The sequence below is a fragment of the Schistocerca cancellata genome, chromosome 6 (assembly GCF_023864275.1).
Source record: "Schistocerca cancellata isolate TAMUIC-IGC-003103 chromosome 6, iqSchCanc2.1, whole genome shotgun sequence".
Classification (NCBI taxonomy): Eukaryota; Metazoa; Arthropoda; class Insecta; order Orthoptera; family Acrididae; genus Schistocerca; species Schistocerca cancellata.
In genome coordinates this window covers 519,509,347-519,532,222 of record NC_064631.1, presented here as the reverse complement: position 1 = coordinate 519,532,222, position 22,876 = coordinate 519,509,347, and the positions used below count along the sequence as shown (strand labels likewise).

The 22,876-nt window shown below is 42.3% G+C and overlaps 1 protein-coding gene across 4 annotated transcripts in view; it reads left to right on the top strand.

Annotated features, from left to right (window-relative positions):
* The window catches only part of LOC126190628 (membrane-bound transcription factor site-1 protease), a 168,353-nt gene that overhangs the window by 5,441 nt on the left and 140,036 nt on the right, over positions 1-22,876 (top strand). For all 4 annotated transcript variants that reach the window (XM_049931043.1, XM_049931044.1, XM_049931041.1 and 1 more), the window contains exon 2: positions 12,452-12,603. In XM_049931043.1, coding sequence (XP_049787000.1) covers positions 12,452-12,603 — 152 coding nt within the window. The remainder of the gene's footprint in view (positions 1-12,451; positions 12,604-22,876) is intronic.

Here is a 22,876-nt window from a genome sequence, read left to right as displayed (position 1 = left end):
AAATCTGGTTTCAAGCATTTTTCTTTTCCTTTAAAAAGAAAAAATATAGTTTTGAGAATAAACTTTTGCAAAAATTGTACATTTGTTCCCTGTTTTCTTATCCGCTCACTTTGCCTACTGCTCTGCAAGTTGTTCTTTGTAACAGTTCTCTTGACTGTGTCCTTGATCCCATCGCATGTTGTTTTACCATGACTCTTAGCATGAAATGACCAGCTTGCATTTAATTTAAAATCCTTATAATGAAAATATTAATTTATCATGCTTTTGAAGTTTTTGTACTGAGCACTGCACTATCTGTAAAATATTCAATTTGGTCAACGTCAGGAAAGTTTTGTTTTCTGAAGTCAGTGGTTTCTCCTTGTACTGAATAAACAAATAGTACGTCATGCTTTAGATCGTCTGAAATGAGACATAATGATCTTTTTTTATGGTGGAATCTTCATTTTTAGAAAAAAAATCACTACAGGGTGAAGTGAGCAGCTCAAGTGGCCCCAGTGGTAGGATTGCACTTCATTTTGCAGAATGAAGTTATAGTTTTCTACAAAATCCATAAGAACTAAAACCTCATTAAATGCCGTATTTTCTTTTCTCTGTTTCATGTAAGAGTTTTGAATTTTTGTGATGTAAGAATGATGTATCAGAGACTCAATTTTTTATAGTAAAATCAGTAAACTCCTTTCAAGGTACTAGCATTGTTTGTAAAATCATTGTGTCTTAACTTGAAACCTGCTGTGAAAATTTAATGTCTTCATCTTCATCATAGTCTTCTTGTATTTCTCTTAGATGTAGCTGCAGTGATTCACTTGTTTTCAGGCACACATCACAATGTCTTAACATACAGTCTCTGTTTTGTCTATTACAAACCAATTTGTCCATCATAGTGTGTGTTGATTCTTTATCATGCTGGTTCAGAGTGTTTGCTAAAAGCTCAACGTTTTGGTGGTACAAGCAAACACACACACACTATGATTTCCAAGTGAACCAGCAAGCACACACCATTTCGGTCTCAAGGAGAAAAATTTGGAAAATCCAGTTTTAATATTTGGGTGTTTTTCTTTAAACACAATAACTTGAATAGTCCCTGTAAGTTGCATAAAAAAATTCTTTTCTGCTTGTATTTTTTTTATGCACTCACTTTGTCTTTAGCACCTGGCAACATGTAAGAAAATTCATCATCTCCATAAAACAGTTGGACAGTGTCTATTGTTTCTTGGGGAAGAGTTCTGCCATGTTTGAGTTCCGTCAAAGCCAAAATACCTTCCTTGTATGCAGGCGTTCTGGCTTTTCACACCAAATATTCTGATAAATTATATTTTTCCATTGCTTTTCTGCAGACCAAGACTTTGGAGTGATTCTTAACATCTGTGTTTTTTTCCTGTTTGGGTAAGTTTGTCATGAGTTTTCCCTTTATAGCATCCACTAAATGATCAAGATCCTCAGGTTTTGTCTTCAGTTCATTACCTTGAATTGTACTGTCAGATTTACTTGAATCGTTGGATTCTTGTACTTTCAAAACAAATGACAACTTTTTTTAAATCTCATCTTTTGCCTTTTTAAACTCTTTTTAGCATATTTTTTCTTTGCTCGGGTAGATAATGACAGAAGTTTAAGTGGTGTCACATCCAACCCTAAAAGAGTTTCATTCAACTTTTCTCTTTCTACTACTCTTTTTGCATTGGTTAATTGACTCTCATATGCTTCAGCTCTTTTAAGTAGAGCAATATCTTCATGATCCGAAGTAGGTGGTGCCTCATTCAACAGTTTTCTACATATACTGCGCAACAGCTTTCCTGGCACTAAAATAATGTTCTTATTTTCCTTAACATATATTGCTTTTTCCAGAGTATTAACCTCAAATCTTTCTTCTTTCTAAAGATACAGAATATTTCTTACATGGATCACAACAGGATTTTTGTTTCTTTTCAAACTACTTTAAAAAATAACATAAATGATGGGAACAAATATCAACTGTTTCACTGCACTGCTTATTAGCACGCCAAACTAAAATTTCTACTTCTTCTTTGGACAACTTTGCTTTTTGTCAGTGAAGTACTTTCACATGAAAAATTCAGTAATGAACCTATTCAACACTTAAGATTAGTTTCATCTTTACTTGAACATGCTCTTATCTCCATGGTAAGAAACAGATACACACAAAACAATAGTTTTAAAAATAAAATTATAGCTGTGTTTATATAACAATTATTTAACACTAAGTGCAAAACACTTGGCAGTTAACTTGAATGGAACCAAATGCACACTAATAGTCAGTACCTGCAGTACAGGCAGAAGGGGGGGGGGGGGGGGGGGAGGCTTCCATGTCCTGACTTGAATTTCATGTCTTGATGGAAGACAGCAGGCAGACTGCGGACTGGTGACTTTTTCATGTGCATACTTGCATAGTGATACTGCCTCATCTGAACTTCAAAACACTTATCATGACTCCAAAAATACTGTATGTTTCTTGAATTTAACTTCAGTTACATAAAAAAATCTTCGTCCCAATTCAAAAATACATAACAAAAAAATGTGCTAGGCCTAATAAATTACTGTTTTTAAGTAGCTGATCTTGCAAATTATAGTATTAAAGCCTTTTACTTCTATATAACCTCATAACCTCTGTTATAACCATTCTAAAACAGCCATTCTATATGTTTTGAATAGATGAAACTTGTTTTGACTTCAATATAAGATAAAATTGTTACAACTCAGAACGCCACCAATTTTTTTGCACCATTTGAAAGGTAATTATATGCTGTTTTCAAAAATATGTGATTGTATTGGGTTATTTGGAGAGAGATTTTAGCTATTCATAATTTTCTACTCCTATGTCACAATTTTGAAATTAACAATATATTGAGTTTCAGTACAGTTTTTCATATGATTGAACATTATAAATCAAAATTTTGTAGTTCTGTCAGTTTCAGTGTTTAATTTAGAACAAAACAGTGAAAATTTCAAGGCTCTAGCTTCAAAACTAACTATTTTGCTTCAAATTCTGTAAAAGCATGCATGCTTTAGTTACGTCTTAATCGTCCTCTGAAATACAATTAGCCTAAAACTTTAAACGGTGATAACTCAGAAACTACTTGATAAAATTGGATGAAACTTTGGGTATTTTCATATCTTTATGCATACATATCACATATAAATTTTGGAACAAATCCAAAAACCTTGGGTTTTATATCTACTTTTGGCTAGATGACTTGGCATGGAAGGAGTAATTTTATATCTTGACATCACAAATTATTTTGTAAATACACCTTTATCTGATCGTTTACAAACAGATGTGACTTCGTAATTCCTACCCACTGCCTCTTGCACATTACAATAATGGAAATTCACTTCTGGTGTTGTCAAGGAGAAACTTTTTCAGTTTGTTTCCTAATTTTATTTTGCTGTCTGTAATAGATTGTATATCACTGGATAAATGGTAAAAAATTTTGCTTGCAACGTTGTTCACCAGGTTTTGTGCTATAAAGACACTTTAATGTGATATAATTAATGTCATGTTTTCTTGTGATATTATAAATTATGTACAGCATTATTCCTTTTGAACTGTATTGGATTATTTACAACAAACTTTATGAGGTAATAAATATGCTGTGAAGCAACAGTCAGAGCTGGCCGGTATGGCCGTGCGGTTCTACGCGCTGCAATCTGGAACCGCGTGACCGCTACGGTCACAGGTTCGAATCCTGCCTCGGGCATTGATGTGTGTGATGTCCTTAGGTTAGTTAGGTTTAAGTAGTTCTAAGTTCTAGGGGACTGATGACCACAGATGTTAAGTCCCATAGTGCTCAGAGCCAAGCAACAGTCAGAATGCCTAACTCTTTAAACTGATGTCTACTAAATGATCATGGCTGTGCATTAGTAGTTTCATCACTGTTTTTGAGGTGTATGAAGAAATTTCGACAGTGTCAGGTTTGTTCCTTGTTGTCCTAATAATTTAAGGTGGTCCTACCAGTATGTTTACTCTCTACTGGAATCATTTACAAGTGTTGAATTTGCTTATGCAGCACTAGTCATATTTTTTAAAATTTTATTTTAGCATCAAGGTGGTGTGTTTCTGGTGGTATTTTTTTGTCTGCTCACTATACTTTTGTACGGAACACTACCTCATGTTGCATTTGCTGCGATGTTTATTATCTGGCCTACTGTTTATAACAGCACGTGGAATTGCTCAGTCCCTGTGTCCCCCCTCCCCCCCACCCCCCCTTTCCTGCCCACTCCCCTTTTCCCATTTTTTTTCTCTGGTATTGTGCTATAAAGTGTGTCTACTGAGGAAAAATTGAAATTGTTGCAGTTTTGTTTTCTTTGAGCAGGTACCAGTCATACATATTGACAAATAGTGTAAAATAAGTAGCCTAATAATTAAAGTTGAACGTGGAAAGTTGTTGTTGTTATTATCTTCAGCCTGAAGACTAGTTTGATGCAGCCCTCCATGCTGCTCTATCCTGTGTGAACCTCTTCATCTCTGAATGACTACTACAATGTACATCTTTCTGAATCTGCTTACAGTATTTGTGTCTTGGCCCCCGCCCCCAGATGCACATGCACATTTCCCCCCAGTACTAATGGTGATCTTTTGATGTCTCAGAAAGTGTCCTTTCAACCGATCTCTTCTTTTGGTCAAGTTATACCACAAATTTCGTGTCTCCCAATTCTGTTCAGCCTCATTACTTACATGAATTGACCCATCTAATCTTCAACATTCTTCTACAGTATCACATTTCAAAAGCTTCTACTCTCTTTTTGTGTTAGCTCTTTATCATCCATGTTTCACTTCCGTACATGGCTACACTCCAGACAAATGTCTTCAGAAAATGCTCCCTAACACTTAAATCTATATTTGAAATTAACCTATTTCTCTTCTTCAGAAATGTTTTACTTGCCACTGCTAGTTTACATTTTATATCCTCTCTACAATGGCCATCATCAGTTATTTTGCTGCCCAAATAGAAAAACTCAACTACTACTTTAAGTGGTTTTTTTCCTAATCTGATTCCCTTAGCATCAACTGATCCAATTAGACTACATTCCATTATCATTGTTTTGTTTTTGTTAATGTTTGTCTTACATCCCCCTTTCAAGACATGTCCATTCTCCAAGCAACTGCTCTTCCAAGTCCTTTGCAGTCTCTGACCGAATCACAATGTCATCAGCATACCTCAAAGTTTTTATTTATTCTCCCTGAATTTTAATTCCTACTCCAAATTTGTCTTTGGTTTCCATTATTGCTTGTTCAATGTACATCTTGATTAACATCAGGGATAGGCTCCAACCCTGTATCACTCCATTCTGAACCACTGCTTCCCTTTCATACACTTCAACCTTTATAATTGCTGCCTGTGTTCTGTACAAGTTGTAAATACCTCTTTGCTCTCTGTATTTTACCCCTGCTACCTTCAGAACTTCAAAGAGAGTGTTCCAGTCAACATTGTCAAACTCTTTCTCTAAGTCTGCAAGTGCTATAAATATAGGTTTGTAGGAAGAAAAGTTGCTACTCACCATATTGTGGAGATGCGTATTACATTCCATCCTGGATTTTCCATTGTTTGATAAATGTAGGTCTGCATTTCCTTCACCTATCTTCTAAGATAAGTTGTAGGGTAAGTACTGCCTCATGTGTTCTTACATTTCTGCAGTATCCAGACTGGTCATGCCCGAGGTCAGCCTCTAGCAGTTTTTCCATTCTTCAGTAAAGAATTCATATTATTATTTTGCGGCCATGACTTATTAAACTGATAGTTCAGTAATTTTCACACCTGTCAGCAGTTGCTTTCTTTGGAATGGGAATTACTACATTCTTCTTGAACTCCGACAGTCCACCGAACAATTTGAGGTAGGGAACTCGGGATCGGAGAAGACAGCATAAAGAGATATGGAAGTAAACTTGTCTACTGCTTTGTCTAATGCTACTGTTTTCCAGATTATCTACAATTAATATGCATAAAAACTTACACATACTGTGCTGTTTATTTACAAGTGCATCATTTATTTCCTGCAAGGAAACAAGGAGAGTGAGTCTGATTACCAGGAATCCATGATGCAGATTTTGTTTACTTTACTCGTCCATAAGGTGGCTCTGTTGTATTGCATTTACATTGTCCCATGACAGAGTGTGTTGTGAATCAACAACTGATCCATTCATTACTCACTACTATTCAGAGACATACACTGCAATACGATGGAGCAGTACCACTACAGTTTGTCATAACTCACTGACATGCACCTATGTATGGTGAAGTACATTGCAATGCTCTTGCTGCTGAAAGGCTGTACAGGGAAAAATTCCCTAACAGGCATCATCTGTCATGATGAGTGTTTATTCCTTTCAGTCGATGAATGCAGGACCTGGCAACAGGCCGACCACTCGTACACCCGATTTTGAAGAGGAGGTGATGGAACATTTTGCATTGGACCCCATTACAAGTATTAGTCGTATTGCATGTGAAATGGGCACTGCACATACTGACATGCAGCGATACGGTACGAACAACAGTTCATCTACATCTACATCCATACTCCGCAAGCCACCTGACGGTGTGTGGCGGAGGGTACCTTGAGTACCTCTGTCGGTTCTCCCTTCTATTCCAGTCTCGTATTGTTCGTGGAAAGGAGGATTGTCGGTATGCCTCTGTGTGGGCTCTAATCTCTCTGATTTTATCCTCATGGTCTCTTCGTGAGATATACGTAGGAGGGAGCAATATACTGCTTGACTCTACGGTGAAGGTATGTTCTCGAAACTTTGACAAAAGCCCGTACCGAGCTACTGAGCGTCTCTCCTGCAGAGTCTTCCACTGGAGTTTATCTATCATCTCCGTAATGCTTTCGCGATTACTAAATGATCCTGTAACGAAGTGCGCTGCTCTCCGTTGGATCTTCTCTATATCCTCTATCAACCCTATCTGGTACGGATCCCACACTGCTGAGCAGTATTCAAGCAGTGGGTGAACAAGCATACTGTAACCTACTTCCTTTGTTTTCGGATTGCATTTCCTTAGGATTCTTCCAATGAATCTCAGTCTGGCATCTGCTTTACCGACGATCAACATTATATGATCATTCCATTTTAAATCACTCCTAATGTGTACTCCCAGATAATTTATGGTATTAACTGCTTCCAGTTGCTGACCTGCTATTTTGTAGCTAAATGATAAAGGATCTATCTTTCTGTGTATTCGCAGCACATTATACTTGTCTACATTGAGATTCAATTGCCATTCCCTGCACCATGCGTCAATTCGCTGCAGATCCTCCTGCATTTCAATACAATTTTCCATTGTTACAACCTCTCGATACACCATAGCATCATCTGCAAAAAGCCTCAGTGAACTTCCGATGTCATCCACAAGGTCATTTATGTATATTGTGAATAGCAAAGGTCCTATGACACTCCCCTGCGACACACCTGAAATCACTCTTACTTCGGAAGACTTCTCTCCATTGAGAATGACATGCTGCGTCCTGTTATCTAGGAACTCTTCAATCCAATCACACAATTGGTCTGATAGTCCATATGCTCTTACTTTGTTCATTAAACGACTGTGGGGAACTGTATCGAACGCCTTGTGGAAGTCAAGAAACACGGCATCTACCTGTGAACCCGTGTCTATGGCCCTCTGACTCTCGTGGTTGAATAGCGCGAGCTGGGTTTCACATGACCGTTTTTTTCGAAACCCATGCTGATTCCTACAGAGTAGATTTCTAGTCTCCAGAAAAGTTACACCCATATCATCCCTGAGTACATGCAGTGATTGTGACTGACTTTGCATCTAGGGTTGCTTTGTGTCAGTGGTTGCTCCAACAATGGATTGATCGACCAGATTTCCTCCAGATCGTGCTGTTTACTGATGAGGTCTCATTTATCAAAAAATGGTTCAAATGACTCTGAGCACTATGGGACTTAACTGCAGATGTCATCAGTCCCCTAGAACTACTTAAACCTAACTAACCTAAGGACATCACACACATCCATGCCCGAGGCAGGATTCGAACCTGCGACCGGAGCGGTCGCGTGGTTCCAGACTGTAGTGCCTAGAACCGCTCGAACACACCGGCCGGCTCTCATTTATGATGATGGTGTTTCAAGCAGCAGGAACAACCATATGTAGGATGAGTCACATCATCAAGTACGTTTTGCTGTGAATATCTGAGCCGGCATTCTACATCTACATCTACATGGTTACTCTGCAATTCACACTTAAGTGCCTGGCAGAGGGTTCATTGAACCATTTTCATACTACTTCTCTACCATTCCACTCTCAAATGGCGCATGGGAAAAAGGAACACCTAAATCTTTCCGATCGAGCTTTGAGTTCTCGTATTTTATTATGATGATCATTTCTCCCTATGTAGGTGGGTGTCAACAAAATATTTTTGCATTCGGAAGAGAAAGTTGGTGATTGAAATTTCGTAAATAGATCTCGCCCCAAAGAAAACCGCCTTTGTTTTAGTAACTGCCACCCCAACTCACGTACCATATCTGTGACACTCTCACTCCTATTGCGCGATAACATGAAACGAGCTGCCCTTCTTTGCACTTTTTCAGTGTCCTCCGTCAATCCTACCTGGTAAGGATCCCACACTGCGCAGCAATATTCCAGCAGAATACGGACAAGAGTAATGTAGGCTGTCTCTTTAGTGGGCTTGTCGCATCTTGTAAGTGTTCTGCCAACAAAGTGCAGTCTTAGTTTCGCCTTCCCCACAATATTTTCTATGTGGTCTTTCCAATTTAAGTTTGTAATTGTAATTCCTAGATATTTAGTCAAACTGACAGCCCTTAGATTGTATGATTTATCGTATACCCAAAATTTATCAGATTTCTTTTAGTATCCATGCGGATGACATTACACTTTTTTTTTTTAGTGCCAATTGCCACTTTTCGTACCATACAGAAATTCTCTCTAGATCATTTTGTAATTGGAATTGATCGCCTGATGATTTTACTAGACGGTAAATTACAGCGTCATCTGTAACAATATAAAGGGGGTGCTCATATTATCACCTAGATCATTCATGTAAATCGGGAACAGCAGAGGTCCTATGACACTACCTTGCGGAACACCAGATATCACTTCTGTTCTACTCGATGATTTACTATCTATCACTACGAATTGTGACCTCTGTGAGAGGAAATCATGAATCCAGTCACACAACTGAGACAATACTCCATATGCATGCAATTTGATTAGTAGTCACTTGTGAAGAACGATGTCAAAAGCCTTCTGGAAATCTAGGAATATGGAATCGATCTGAGATTCCTTGTCGACAGTACTCATTACTCCATGGAAATAAAGAGCTAGCTGTGGTGCACAAGAACAATATTTTCTGAATCTGTGTTGGTTGTGTATCAATAAGTCTTTTCTTCAAAGTGATTCATGAGTTCGAGTACAGTATGTGCTCCAAAATCCCACTGCAAATTGAGGTCGGTGATATGGGTCTGTAATTCAATGGGTTACTCCTGTGACCTGTGTTGCTTTCCAGTCTTTAGGAACAGATCTTTCATCAAGTGATCTGTTGTATATGATTGCTAAGAAAGGCGCTATTGTGTCCGCATGCTCTGAAACGAACTTGATTGGTACTATCTGGACCGGAAGACTTGCCTTTCCTAAGTGATTTAGTTGTTTTGCAACACCTAAGATATCTACTTTTATGTCACTCATGCTAACAGCTGTTCTGAGATTTTAGCATTGTAGCCAAAAATGTCATTGGGCCTTATCTTCTACATGGCCATCTGAATGGTCATCTGTACATGGTGCACCACCTCACTTCAGTGTGGATGCCCACAATCATCTCAATGTTGTATTCCCTGGTCATTGGATTGGAAGGATAGGTCCTATTCTATGTCCTTGCAAGGTCATCTGACCTAAATCCCTTGATTATTTCCTATAGGTATATGTAAAGCCACCTGTGTATGAGGCCCCAGTGGATACAGAGATGGAATTAGTTTTCAGAATTGTAGCTGCCTGTGATGTGATACAAAACACAACAGGGATATTTGTCAGTGTGTGTCAGAATATTGTTCACCAGTGTCATGCTTGTATTGAGGTTGATGGTCATCAGTTTCAGCATATTTTGTAAGATGTAGTACAAATGGTATGTTCCTTGTGTCATTGATGATATTTACAGTTGAACTGTAACTAATGTAGACAAAAAATTACACACTAATGTGATTTTATTCCTATTATCACCTTAAATGGGCTTCCCAACCCCTGGTTCTCTACCTCAAACTGTTCAGTGGAGTATTCTCAATGTCCTATTAAATTTTTGCACGCTCTTACTGAAACACCCTGTATACTCAGTCTGAAACCTTCCAATGTCTCCAGGTCCCTTCCACATATACAATCTTCTTTTATGACTCTTAAACCATGTGTTAACGATGATTGAATTATGCTCTGTGCAAAACTCTACTAGTCGGCTTCCTCTTTCAATCCTTTCCCTCAGTCCATATTCAGCTAGCCTACTATTTTGCCTTCTCTTCCTTTTCCTACTATTGAGTTCCAGTCCCTACTCATAATTAAATTTTCCTCTCCTTTAACTATCTGAATAATTTCCTTTATCTCATCATACATTTCTTCAATCTCTTCATCGTCTGCGGGGCTGGTTGGCATGTAAACATGTAGCTACAATGGTAGGAATAGACTTCATGTCTGTCTAGGCTGTGATAATATGCTTACTATACTATCCATAGTAGCTTACCCAAATTCCTATTTTCTTATTCATTATTAAACCCACTCCTGCATTACCCCTGTTGACCATGTATTTATAACCCTGTATTCACCAGACCAGAAGTCTTGTTCTTCCTGCCACCAAACTTCACTAATTTCCACTATATCTAACTTCAGCCTATCCATTTCCCTGTTTAAATTTTCTAACCTACCTGTCCAATTAAGGGATCTAACATTCCACACACCAATCTGCAGAATATCAGTTTTGTTTCTCCGAAAATAATCCGTTTTTGACAGTATGATATAATTGGATAGACAAAAAGTCTACTCACCAAGCGGCAGCCGGGGAACGCAGTATAAAAAAAGGTTTTACTTACTCAAGCTTTTCTAACCATTGGCTCATTCTTCCAACAGAAGGAGTGATGGGGAAGGAAGAGCAATGAAGGGAAATGAACTGGAGAAGTTTAAGAAAAGGGGTAGAGTCCAAAAAGCTACCCGGCACCCCATGTCAGCTGAGACTTATCGGATGGGATGAGATAACAACATAACAACATCCTCCTGAGTAGTCTCTACTCGAAGGTCTGAATAGGGACTCTGTTATCTCTGGAATATTTTACCCAGGAGGATGCCAACATTATTTGACCATAAAGTAGAGCTGATGTCCTCGGTAAAAATTATGGCTGTAGTTTCTCCTTGCTTCTAGCCATTCACAGTACCAGCACAACAGGGCTGTTTTGGTTGATGTTACAAGGCCAGATCAGTAATCATCCAGACTGCTGCTCCTGCAACTACTGTAAAGTCTGCCGCACCTCTGCAGGAATCACACAGTTGTCTGGCCTCTCAACAGATTCTCCTTCATTGTGGTTACACCTATGGCATGACTATCGGTATCATAGAGGCATGCAAGCCACCCTGCTGACAGCAAGATCCATGGCTCATGGGGCTTATTACTTCACAAGTAAAGTCCAACTGTTGTGCATATTTATCTTTGGAAACTGCTACAAGTTTCTTATTCTGTTTGTGTTTCATACACTCTCTATCAGTGTTTGTTAATACGAAAAATGCCAAATTCCACTGAGGTTCAGAGTCCATTGTAAACTGCAGGTTCCTTACAAATGACTGAGCATGTCAGTTCGACGGTAGAGTGAAGCAAGCACATACCACCTCCAATACTACCTTGGCTAGGTAAGCACTTTGGCATTCAAACCAACTTTGGGTTGGTGACAGCTTCACATTCTTACATAGACGTGTAACATTCAAAAAAATTTTCATTTTTTGTTAAAAGTTACAGAATGTACAACCTCTTCCTCCCTTGCTCTTCCTTGCATTTTTACTGTTTATGTATGATACTTGTGTATAATATGCATCAAAAGACGATACTTGTGTATAATATGCATCAAAAGACTTGTCAAAGACTTGTTCATTGCCTAAAATATGTTTACTGAAACTATGTTGCGCAACAATTTTTTTTTAAGATGAAAAGCATGTTAAATATGTCAAAGTGCATTTAACCATGGAACCGACATAAACATTAGGCTATGATATAGGTCAGTATTTTAGCAAACCTTTTTTGGCATTCATGTTCATTGACTTATTCAATTCACAATGAAATATGAAATTATCACCTTTCAACCTAACTTAGACATCAGGCTATACCACTCATCAGTTTGTCACCACAAACCAAGATTTCGGGGGGGGGGGGGGGGGGGGATATTCTAGTCACACTGAAGTCCATTTTAAGTTGTGTTAAGCAATGTGTAATGTTCTTTTGTTCACAGAATACATTGTGGCATTTGATGGTTACTACAAGACAACTACGAGAGAAAAATTCATAGCTGCTGCACTGAATAATTCTGGTGTTGAAAACTGGAAGATACTGCCTCGAAACAATCCAGCAAGTGACTTCCCTAGTGATTTTGATGTAGTATTGGTAAGTGTGTGAATTAATATTGAGTATGTGAAATGTTAGCATTAACCATTTAGGCTAGATTAAACACATCATATTAAACACGTCATTTTCTTGTAATGTATTCTATTATTCAAAAGTCGGTGGTTCTAATTCTTTCTTACTAGGAATTAAATTAGTTTGCATTTTTGAAAAAACGCAGGTTTTAGATGGTTCAGAATTCAAGAGGTCGGCAGGAGAAATTGTTAACCTTCAATTTAGTAAGGATTAAGCTGATAGCATCTGTTGTGTTCCTGAATTCACCACATTTTGGTGACCAGTAGTTCCACATGCACCACTGAAAAGAAATGCCTGCTAAATAAACTGTTTTGTCTTATTGCATCTACGTTCTTGTCTTTTATTGCATCTACAGTCTTGTCTTTGAGTGTAACAAACGTATAACATGCAGAGTCTCAAAATATGCTCTTTTGTATTAGTGCCTTCTGGTATAGGAGAATGTATAGTATGAGTCATTGACTTTGACAAGAGACATAGGAAATATGCGACAAACACTGTAAACAATATGGCAACGATAACATGATGTTATTGGTGATTTTTTTTTTCAAATGGTTAAGCTACAGATCAGTCTGTCAACATAAGCAGTTTTTTTCCTCATATTTGTTGGCTTTGCCAACTAACAACAAAACTGTGAGTATATGCACACAACATTACCTAATTGGCCAAAGCTGATGACTGTTATTGAACTTCCCTCTTGATACACACCTTGTTCCACTGGTCCCTTCAGTTGCTGTAGACATTTGCTTATAGTGCAGTATAATTATTTATGTTGATACAATTTCAGTGTGGCGCAGAGTGTGGTGACTTGCTTTTAATATCCAGAAATGTAAATTTGCGCTCTTCACGAAATGTAGAAATTGTCATTTGAGTACAACATCAGTGAGTCCCAATCATGATTAGTCACCTCTTATGAATAACAGTGTTTATCAATTTTTGGGGATGTTAAGTGGATGATTGCATAGATTCAGTTGTAGGACAGCAGGTGACAGACTTTCGTTCAGTGGTAGAATACAGGGAAGTAGCAATCAGTCTGCAAGGAGATTGCTTACAAAACTCTTGCATAAGCAGTTCTACAATATTGCTCAAGTTTGATTTAACATTGACGAAGAAATTGAGGAAATGTATGATGAAATAAAAGAAATTATTCACATAGTGAAGGGTGACGAAAATTTAATAGTTATGGGTGACTGGAATTCGGTAGTAGGAAAAGGGAGAGAAGGAAACGTAGTAGGTGAATATGGATTGGGACTAAGAAATGAAAGAGGAAGCCGCCTGGTAGAATTTTGCACAGAGCACAACTTAATCATAGCTAACACTTGGTTTAAGAATCATGATAGAAGCTTGTATACATAGAAGAACCTTGGAGATACTAAAAGGTATCAGATAGATTATATAATGGTAAGACAGAGATTTAGGAACCAGGTTTTAAATTGTAAGACATTTCCAGGGGCAGATGTGGACTCTGGCCACAATCTATTGGTTGTGACCTGTAGATTAAAACTGAAGAAACTGCAAAAAGGTGGGAATTTAAGGAGATGGGACCTGGATAAACTGAAAGAACCAGAGGTTGTAGAGAGTTTCAGGGAGAGCATAAGGGAACAATTGACAGGAATGGGGGAAAGAAATACAGTAGAAGAAGAATGGGTAGCTTTGAGGGATGAAGTAGTGAAGGCAGCAGAGGATCAAGTAGGTAAAAAGACGAGGGCTAGAAGAAATCCTTGGCTAACAGAAGAAATATTGAATTTAATTGATGAAAGGAGAAAATATAAAAATGCAGTAAATCAAGCAGGCAAAAAGGAATACAAACGTCTCAAAAATGAGATCGACAGGAAGTGCAAAATGGCTAAGCAGGGATGGCTAGAGGACAAATGTAAGGATGTAGAGGCTTATCTCACTAGGGGTAAGATAGATACTGCCTACAGGAAAATTAAAGAGACCTTTGGAGAACCACTTTTATGAACATCAAGAGCTCAGATGGAAACCCAGTTCTAAGCAAAGAAGGGAAAGCAGAAAGGTGGAAGGAGTATATAGAGGGCTTATACAAGGGCGATGTACTTGAGGACAATATTATGGAAATGGAAGAGGATGTAGATCAAGATGAAATGGGAGATACGATACTACGTGAAGAGTTTGACAGAGCACTGAAAGACCTAAGTCGAAACAAGGCCCCCGGAGTAGACAACATTCCATTGGAACTACTGACGGCCTTGGGAGAGCCACTCCTGACAAAACTCTACCATCTGGTGAGCAAGATGTATGAAACAGGCGAAATACCTTCAGACTTCAAGAAGAATGTAATAATTCCAATCCCAAAGAAAGCAGGTGTTGACAGATGTGAAAATTACCAAACAATCAGTTTAATAAGCCACAGCTGCAAAATACTAACACGAATTCTTTACAGACGAATGGAAAAACTAGTAGAAGCCGACCTCGGGGAAGATCAGTTTGGATTCCGTAGAAAAATGGGAACACGTGAGGCAATACTGACCTTACGACTTATCTTAGAAGAAAGATTAAGGAAAGGCAAACCTATGTTTCTAGCATTTGTAGACTTAGAGAAAGCTTTTGACAATGTTGACTGGAATACTCTCTTTCAAATTCTAAAGGTGGCAGGGGTAAAATACAGGGAGCGAAAGGCTATTTAGAATTTGTACAGAAACCAAATGGCAGTTATGAGAGTCGAGGGACATGAAAGGGAAGCAGTTGTTGGGAAGGGAGTGAGACAGGGTTGTAGCCTCTCCCCAATGTTATTCAATCTGTATATTGAGCAAGCAGTAAAGGAAACAAAAGAAAAATTTGGAGTAGGTATTAAAATCCATGGAGAAGAAGTAAAAACTTTGAGGTTCGCCGATGGCATTGTAATTCTGTCAGAGACAGCAAAGGACTTGGAAGAGCAGTTGAATGGAATGGATAGCATCTTGAAAGGAGGATATAAGATGAACATCAACAAAAGCAAAACGAAGATAATGGAATGTAGTCGAATTAAGTCGGGTGATGCTGAGGGAATTAGATTAGGAAATGAGACACTTAAAGTAGTAAAGGAGTTTTGCTATTTGGGGAGCAAAATAACTGATGATGGTCGAAGTAGAGAGGATATAAAATGTAGACTGGCAATGGCAAGGAAAGCGTTTCTGAAGAAAAGAAATTTGTTAACATCGAGTATAGATTTAAGTGTCAGGAAGTCATTTCTGAAAGTATTTTTATGGAGTGTAGCCATGTATGGAAGTGAAACATGGACGATAAATAGTTTGGACAAGAAGAGAATAGAAGCTTTCGAAATGTGGTGCTACAGAAGAATGCTGAAGATTAGATGGGTAGATCACATAACTAATGAGGAAGTATTGAATAGGATTGGGGAGAAGAGAAGTTTGTGGCACAACTTGACCAGAAGAAGGGATCGGTTGGTAGGACATGTTCTGAGGCATCAAGGGGTCACCAATTTAGTATTGGAGGGCAGGGTGGAGGGTAAAAATCGTAGAGGGAGACCAAGAGATGAATACACTCAGCAGATTCAGAAGGATGTAGGTTGCAGTAGGTACAGGGAGATGAAGAAGCTTGCACAGGATAGAGTAGCATGGAGAGCTGCATCAAACCAGCCTCAGGACTGAAGACCACAACAACAACATACGAAGAAACAGTACAAATGGTGAATAGTTTCTCACCCATGGGACAGTGTGTTGGAAGTTACATATAAATTGAAAGTGGAGAAGGAACAAAAAGAAAAGAAAAGAAAGGAAAGGGATTGCTGCTGTCAGCTGCATCAGGAAATTACATGAAATCAATTACCCTGAATGAAAATGTGTACTGCATCAGAATTGAAACCTGCGATCTCCTGCTTACTGAGCAGGTACATTAATCACTGTGCCATCCATGAAGCAGCATTGTCACAACTGCGCGTACTATCTCAGCGCACCTCATGGCCTATTCACATCCCCATCGAGCTCCACGTATGTGCAGTCCGTGCCTATTTCCTCCATGAAGAAGGCGGATCCATTGCTGAGCTAGGTGAATTAATTATGTGAATGCAAGGTGTATGTTCTTTCGGATATGTCTGCTACCTTCTTTAGTGTAGATGCACAAATACGTCCGACCTCCAGTGGGAATCTTAGAGTAGCGAACATGGAGGAAATAGACAGGGACTGCAGGTGGGTGACGCTTGATGGGAGTGTAAATCGGCCGTGAAGTCTCCTGAAATAATCTGTGCAGTGGTGATAACGCTGTGTCCCGGATGGTGTGGTGGTTAATGTGCCTGCCTAGTAAGCAGGAGACCCCAGGTTTGAATCCTGGTCTGGTACACATTTTTGTTCCTTGCTGCTGATTGTGTGTAATGTCCCAATGCAGCTGACAGCAATGATCCCCTCCCTTTCCTTTCTTCCCCTCTCCACTTTCAATTTACATATAATGTATCACAGCTGTGGATTGTGTGTGGACATGTTTGAAAGAACAGACAATACGCTTTCATATAATGTCGTGGAAATACTAAATAAGTGAATTAGTATACTCTTGCAACTGTATGCCAACTATTCTACGAAAACCTACTTATAAAGTTTCAAGAACTACTATTAAGTGAGGAATCTAGGAATTTACTACTTCCTTATACTTACCACTCCCTTATAGACCACAGAGACAAAATTAGACTAATTACAGCATGCACAGAGGTGTTAAAGCAATCATTAATCCCAAACTCCGTAAATGAATGGAACATAGAGGGTCACCAATGTATGAATCAATGGAAAGTATCCTCTGTTTTGCACTTCAGAGTATAAATGTAGATGTAGTTGTTTCATTGTATATTAGAGGTGAGATTAAAGTTCTAGAAGAGATAATAAGGTTCCTGGAAATTCCTGGATGAAACAGTTGCATAAAATAAGGAGAAGGCAACCACTCACCTCTGTGTGTGGAAACACATAACAGAAAACAGAATCCACACTAGTTTTCAAGCTTTTGCTCTTTTTCTAACAAAAATACACACATTCATGCACACAACTACACTGGCGCCCTAATGTATACTCCCTTGGCCATGATGAGACTAATTATTGAAAGCAGTTGCCTGGGCTGATGGAGGTGGAGAGGGGGTATAAACACATGAGGCAAGGAATGGCAGTGGGACAGAGTTAGGTGGACCATTTGACAGACGAGTCATTGGCTACACAACAAGACCGGAGAAGTTCACAGGGTGGAGCATTTAAGTGGTGTAGAGGGGAGAATTGAAAAACAGAACAACATCCATTCCCTAAGATGAGGGATCTATTTTCCAAAATCCCACCCACATCACCAAAATAGTGTTCTACTGCTCACACTACAGGATACCCTTGTCAATCCCCATTCCAGTCCTGCTGCCAATCTTGCACCCAACGGTTCTTTCCCTTTTGGTTGACCCAGGTGCCAGACCTGTCCCATAAATACACCCGTCACTTCCTATCACAGTCCAGTCACAGGCATTTCCTACCCAGTAAAAGATATGGCCATGTGTGTGATATATCAGCTACGTTGCAATTCCTGCACAGCATTGCATGTGGACATGACAAGTAACCAACTGTCTTATGTGTACGAATGGCCACTGCCAGGTTGTGGCAAATCACAGACTTGATCCTCCAGTTTCTGAACGTGCTGCACACAACAACACAAATTACTACAGCAGCTACTTCACTATGCGGGCCAGCTGGATACTCCCTTCCAGCACTGGATTCTCTGAACTACACAGGTGGGAATTGGCTCCCCAGCATATCCTGCACTCTCACAGTCCCCTTGGAAAAAGTCCACTAACCTGTTTCCCACTGACTCACCTAACCTTTTCCTTCACTCCTCTGTCCACATTCCCCCCTGCGGGTTCGGGGGTTAGAATAGGCCCGCGGTATTCCTGCCTGTCGTAAGAGGCGACTAAAAGGAGTCTCACATGTTTTGGCCTTATGTGATGGTCCCCTCTCGGGTTTGACCTCCATCTTTCTAAATTATTCCGAAGAGCGAGCCAATTGGGGAAGGGCGCCTTACATGGTGCACTGTATCCGTCGTGCAATTAGACCTTTAGCCGTCTTTCTCGTCGTTGCAATGGTGTCCCGCTCGTTTTCGATCTCTTGGGCGATTACCACACTGCACTCTGCAGTGTTTCTTTTAACTGCGACGACGACCTTGGCCATTTTTGCACCTAAGATCCAGCACGGTAGCCAGTCCGTTGTGGTGGGGCCGCCATGTACCCTCTTGGTTGTAGCCCCCTGACAACACAGGGATCGCTCTACTGATGCCTGCGCCGTTAACTCCCCACATATGCCAAGGAGTAGATGCCTATCCTCCTGGGGTATCTGGACTCCCGGCAACGGCCATCCTGCCAGGTGGCCTTTGCTGTGGCTGGGTTGCGCCCGTGGGGAGGGCCCTTGGTCGGAGTAGGTGGCATCAGGGCGGATGACCCGCAATGAAGCGTGGCACATCATCTCTCGCTGGCGGCCAGCCGCCAGCAGTCTCTAAGCGTTCTCGGGCTCAATTTAATGCTCAGAAGTACGATCCGAAAACGTTCCCCTCCCTGGCCACGCCGTGGGAAGAGCGTAAGTCCCAGGATGGAGGTAACAGTTATTCGCCCCGATTCTTAGTTTGCACGAGAGCTGATGGGGAGTCTTTTCTCTCCACAAAGCCTCAGTTCTTCGTCGAGCATTTAGAGGACAAGTTTGGGGAGGTGGAGGGCTTGTCTAAAATGCGCTCTGGCTCAGTACTGATACAAACGGCATCCTCCGCCCAGTCACGCAGGTTACTTGCTTGTGACAAGTTGGGGGATGTTAACGTTACTATTACCCCACATAAGAGTTTAAATATGGTCCAGGGTGTTATTTTCCATAGGGACCTCCTTTTGCAGTCTGATGACGAGCTGCGCGCCAACTTAGAACGTAGAGTTGTTCATTTCGTCCGGCGCGTTCATCGGGGTCCGAGGGACAATCAGGTTGCTACCGGTGCCTTCATCTTGGCCTTCGAGGGTGATACGTTACCGGAAAAGGTCAAGGTGATGGTCTACCGATGTGACGTCAAGCCCTATATCCCTCCCCCGATGCGGTGCTTCAAGTGCTGGAAGTTCGGCCATATGTCTTCCCGCTGCACTTCCAGCCTCACATGTCGAGATTGCGGACGCCCATCTCATCCCGATACTCCATGTGCCCCGCCTCCCATCTGCGTCAACTGCGGGGAGCACCATTCACCTTGCTCGCCAGACTGCAGAATATTCCAGAAAGAGCGCAAAATCATGGAATATAAGACCCTGGACCGACTGACTTATACTGAGGCCAAACGGAAATACGACCGATTACATCCAGTGCGAATGACAACTTCCTACGCCGCTGCTACAACACCTGTGCTAGCCCCATCAGTTTCGCGCCTTCCGGCCGGATCGACGAGTGGTACAACTCCTCCTGCCCCCTTGCCAGTGGGGGGCTCTACCCACCGGGTTGCTCCTGTGCCACCTACCTCAGGAGCAACACCATCCCCCCCATCGGGGACGTCAGTCCCCGCTTCTAAGCCGGAGAAGTGTCCAACTTCTTCGGCTTCTCACGCTCGCAAGGGGTCCCTTGGGTCCCTCCCTTCCCAGGTTTCCACCGGCGGGAAGGCTGACGATCAACAGTGGCGTAAGTGCCCACAATCTGCAGGTCGAAGGGCTTCCCGATCCTCCTCAGTCCCGGAGACTGAATCGGTGAAGCCCTCCCAGCCAGTTAAACCCAAGGAGCAGCGTGAGAAATCAAAGAAGAGCAGCTCTAAGCCCAAGGAACGCGCGGTGGTAGCCACCCCATCGCAACCTTCTAGCTCTGCGTCTGGGGACGAGGTGGAGATTCTGGCGTCCGCTGAGGACCTCGATCTCGCCGGTCCCACAGACGCCGTGAATAGCAATAGCACTAGCACGGGTGCTCAATCGGAGGCAGCAGGTGACCCAGCGGCGTAATCTGCCGTCCCAGTCCCGGCACGCCTTTCTCAGCCATGGACAAAACCATCCTCCAGTGGAACTGCAGCGGTTTCTTCCACCATCTAGCTGAGCTCCGCCAACTTATCAGCCTTCACCCTTTCCTCTGCATTGCTCTGCAGGAAACTTGGTTTCCAGCAATGTGCACCCCCGCCCTCCGTGGCTATCGGGGTTATTATAAGAACCGAGCAGCTTATGAAAGGGTGTCTGGTGGCGTCTGCATCTATGTCCTTAACTCTCTTCACAGCGAGTCTGTCCCTCTACAAACAGCTTTAGAGGCTGTCGCTGTTAGGGTGTGGACGCCGCAGGCTCTTACCGTCTGCAGTCTTTACCTTCCACCGGAGGGTGATGTCGCGCAGCATGTCCTGGCTGCGCTGATAGCCCAATTGCCGCCACCTTTCTTATTACTGGGCGACTTTAACGCCCATAACCCTCTGTGGGGTGGGTCAGTGGCAACAGGTCGAGGCGCCACCGTTGAGCATTTATTGTCGCAGCTCGATCTCTCGATTTTGAATGATGGTGCCTCCACACACTTCAGTGTGGCGCATGGCACCTACTCCGCCATTGACCTTTCAATCTGTAGCCCTAGCCTCTTACCATCTGTCCACTGGAGTGTGCATGACGACCTGTGTGGTAGTGACCACTTTCCGATTTTTCTGTCACTACCACAGCGTCACTCTTCTGGGCGCCCTAGCAGATGGGCTATGAATAAGGCTGACTGGGACTTGTTCTCCTCCACTGCCGCTATTGAGCCTCTCTCAACTGATGCCATTGATGCGGTGGTTACATCGGTCACCGCCGGCATCGTCACTGCCGCCAAGTCTGCCATTCCCCGTTCTTCTGGGTCCCCTCGGCGGAGGGCTGTGCCTTGGTGGTCGCCTGAGATCGCTGAAGCGATTAAAGATCGCCGGCGGGCGCTCCAGCGTCACAAGCGACATCCCTCCATGGACCACCTTATCGCCTTCAAACGGCTGCGTGCGCGGGCCCGCCTCCTTATCCGCCAAGGCAAGAAGGAGTGCTGGGAGCGGTATGTGTCCACCATTGGACTCCATGTCACTCCATCGCAGGTCTGGGCCAAGATTCGACGGGTCTTCGGCTGTCGGACCCCTGCCAGCGTCCCTGCGCTCTCACTGAATGGAGCAGTTTGTACTGACTCCGACGTCATTGCAAACCGCTTAGCAGAGCATTTTGCTATGAGTTCCGCTTCTGCGAATTACCCCCAGGCCTTCCGCTCCATTAAAGAGCGGATGGAACGTCGGAGCCTTTCTTTTCGCACCAACGCTTCTGAACCCTACAACGCTCCATTCAGTGAGTGGGAATTTCAGAGTGCCCTTGCCGCTTGCCCTGATACCGCTCCCGGGCCAGATCGCATCCACTGTCAGATGCTGAAACACCTTTCAGTGGACTGCAAGCGACGCCTCCTCGACCTTTACAACCGTCTCTGGGTCGAGGGTGAGTTTCCGTCGCAATGGCGGGAAAGTATTGTCATCCCCATTTTGAAACCTGGAAAGAACCCTCTGGAGGTGGACAGCTACCGTCCCATTAGTCTCACCAACGTTCTTTGCAAGTTGCTTGAACGGATGGTGAGCCGGCGCTTAAATTGGGTGCTGGAGTCTCGGGGCCTTCTGGCTCCGTCTCAGGGTGGGTTCCGTAAAGGCCGCTCCGCCACCGACAATCTGGTGAGCCTTGAGTCGGCCATCCGTACAGCCTTTGCCCGCCGTCAGCACCTGGTCGCTGTCTTTTTCGACATGCGGAAGGCGTACGATACGACATGGCGTCATCACATCCTTTCTACGCTTCATGGATGGGGTCTTCGGGGCCCTCTGCCGATCTTTATCAGAAATTTTCTGTCGTATCGTACCTTCCGCGTGCAAGTCGCGGCCTCGTATAGTTCCTCCCTCGTCCAGGAGAACGGGGTACCCCAGGGCTCTGTCCTCAGTGTCTGCCTGTTTTTAATTGCAATAAACGGTCTCGCTGCGGCAGTAGGAAATTCTGTCTCCGCTTCCCTGTATGCTGACGACTTCTGTCTTTACTATAGTTCTATTAGCATTGCAGCAGCTGAACGTCAGCTACAGGGCGCAATCCACAAGGCGCAGTCTTGGGCTGTAGCGCGTGGTTTTCAGTTTTCGGCTGCCAAGACCCGCGTTATGCATTTCTGCCGGCGCCGAACGGTCCATCCTGAGCCGCGGCTTTATCTTGCCGACGAACTTCTTGCTGTGGTGGAGACCCACAGGTTTTTGGGTGTCCTTTTTGATGCCCGGTTGACTTGGCTGCCTCATATCCGGCAGCTTAAACAAGCGTGTTGGC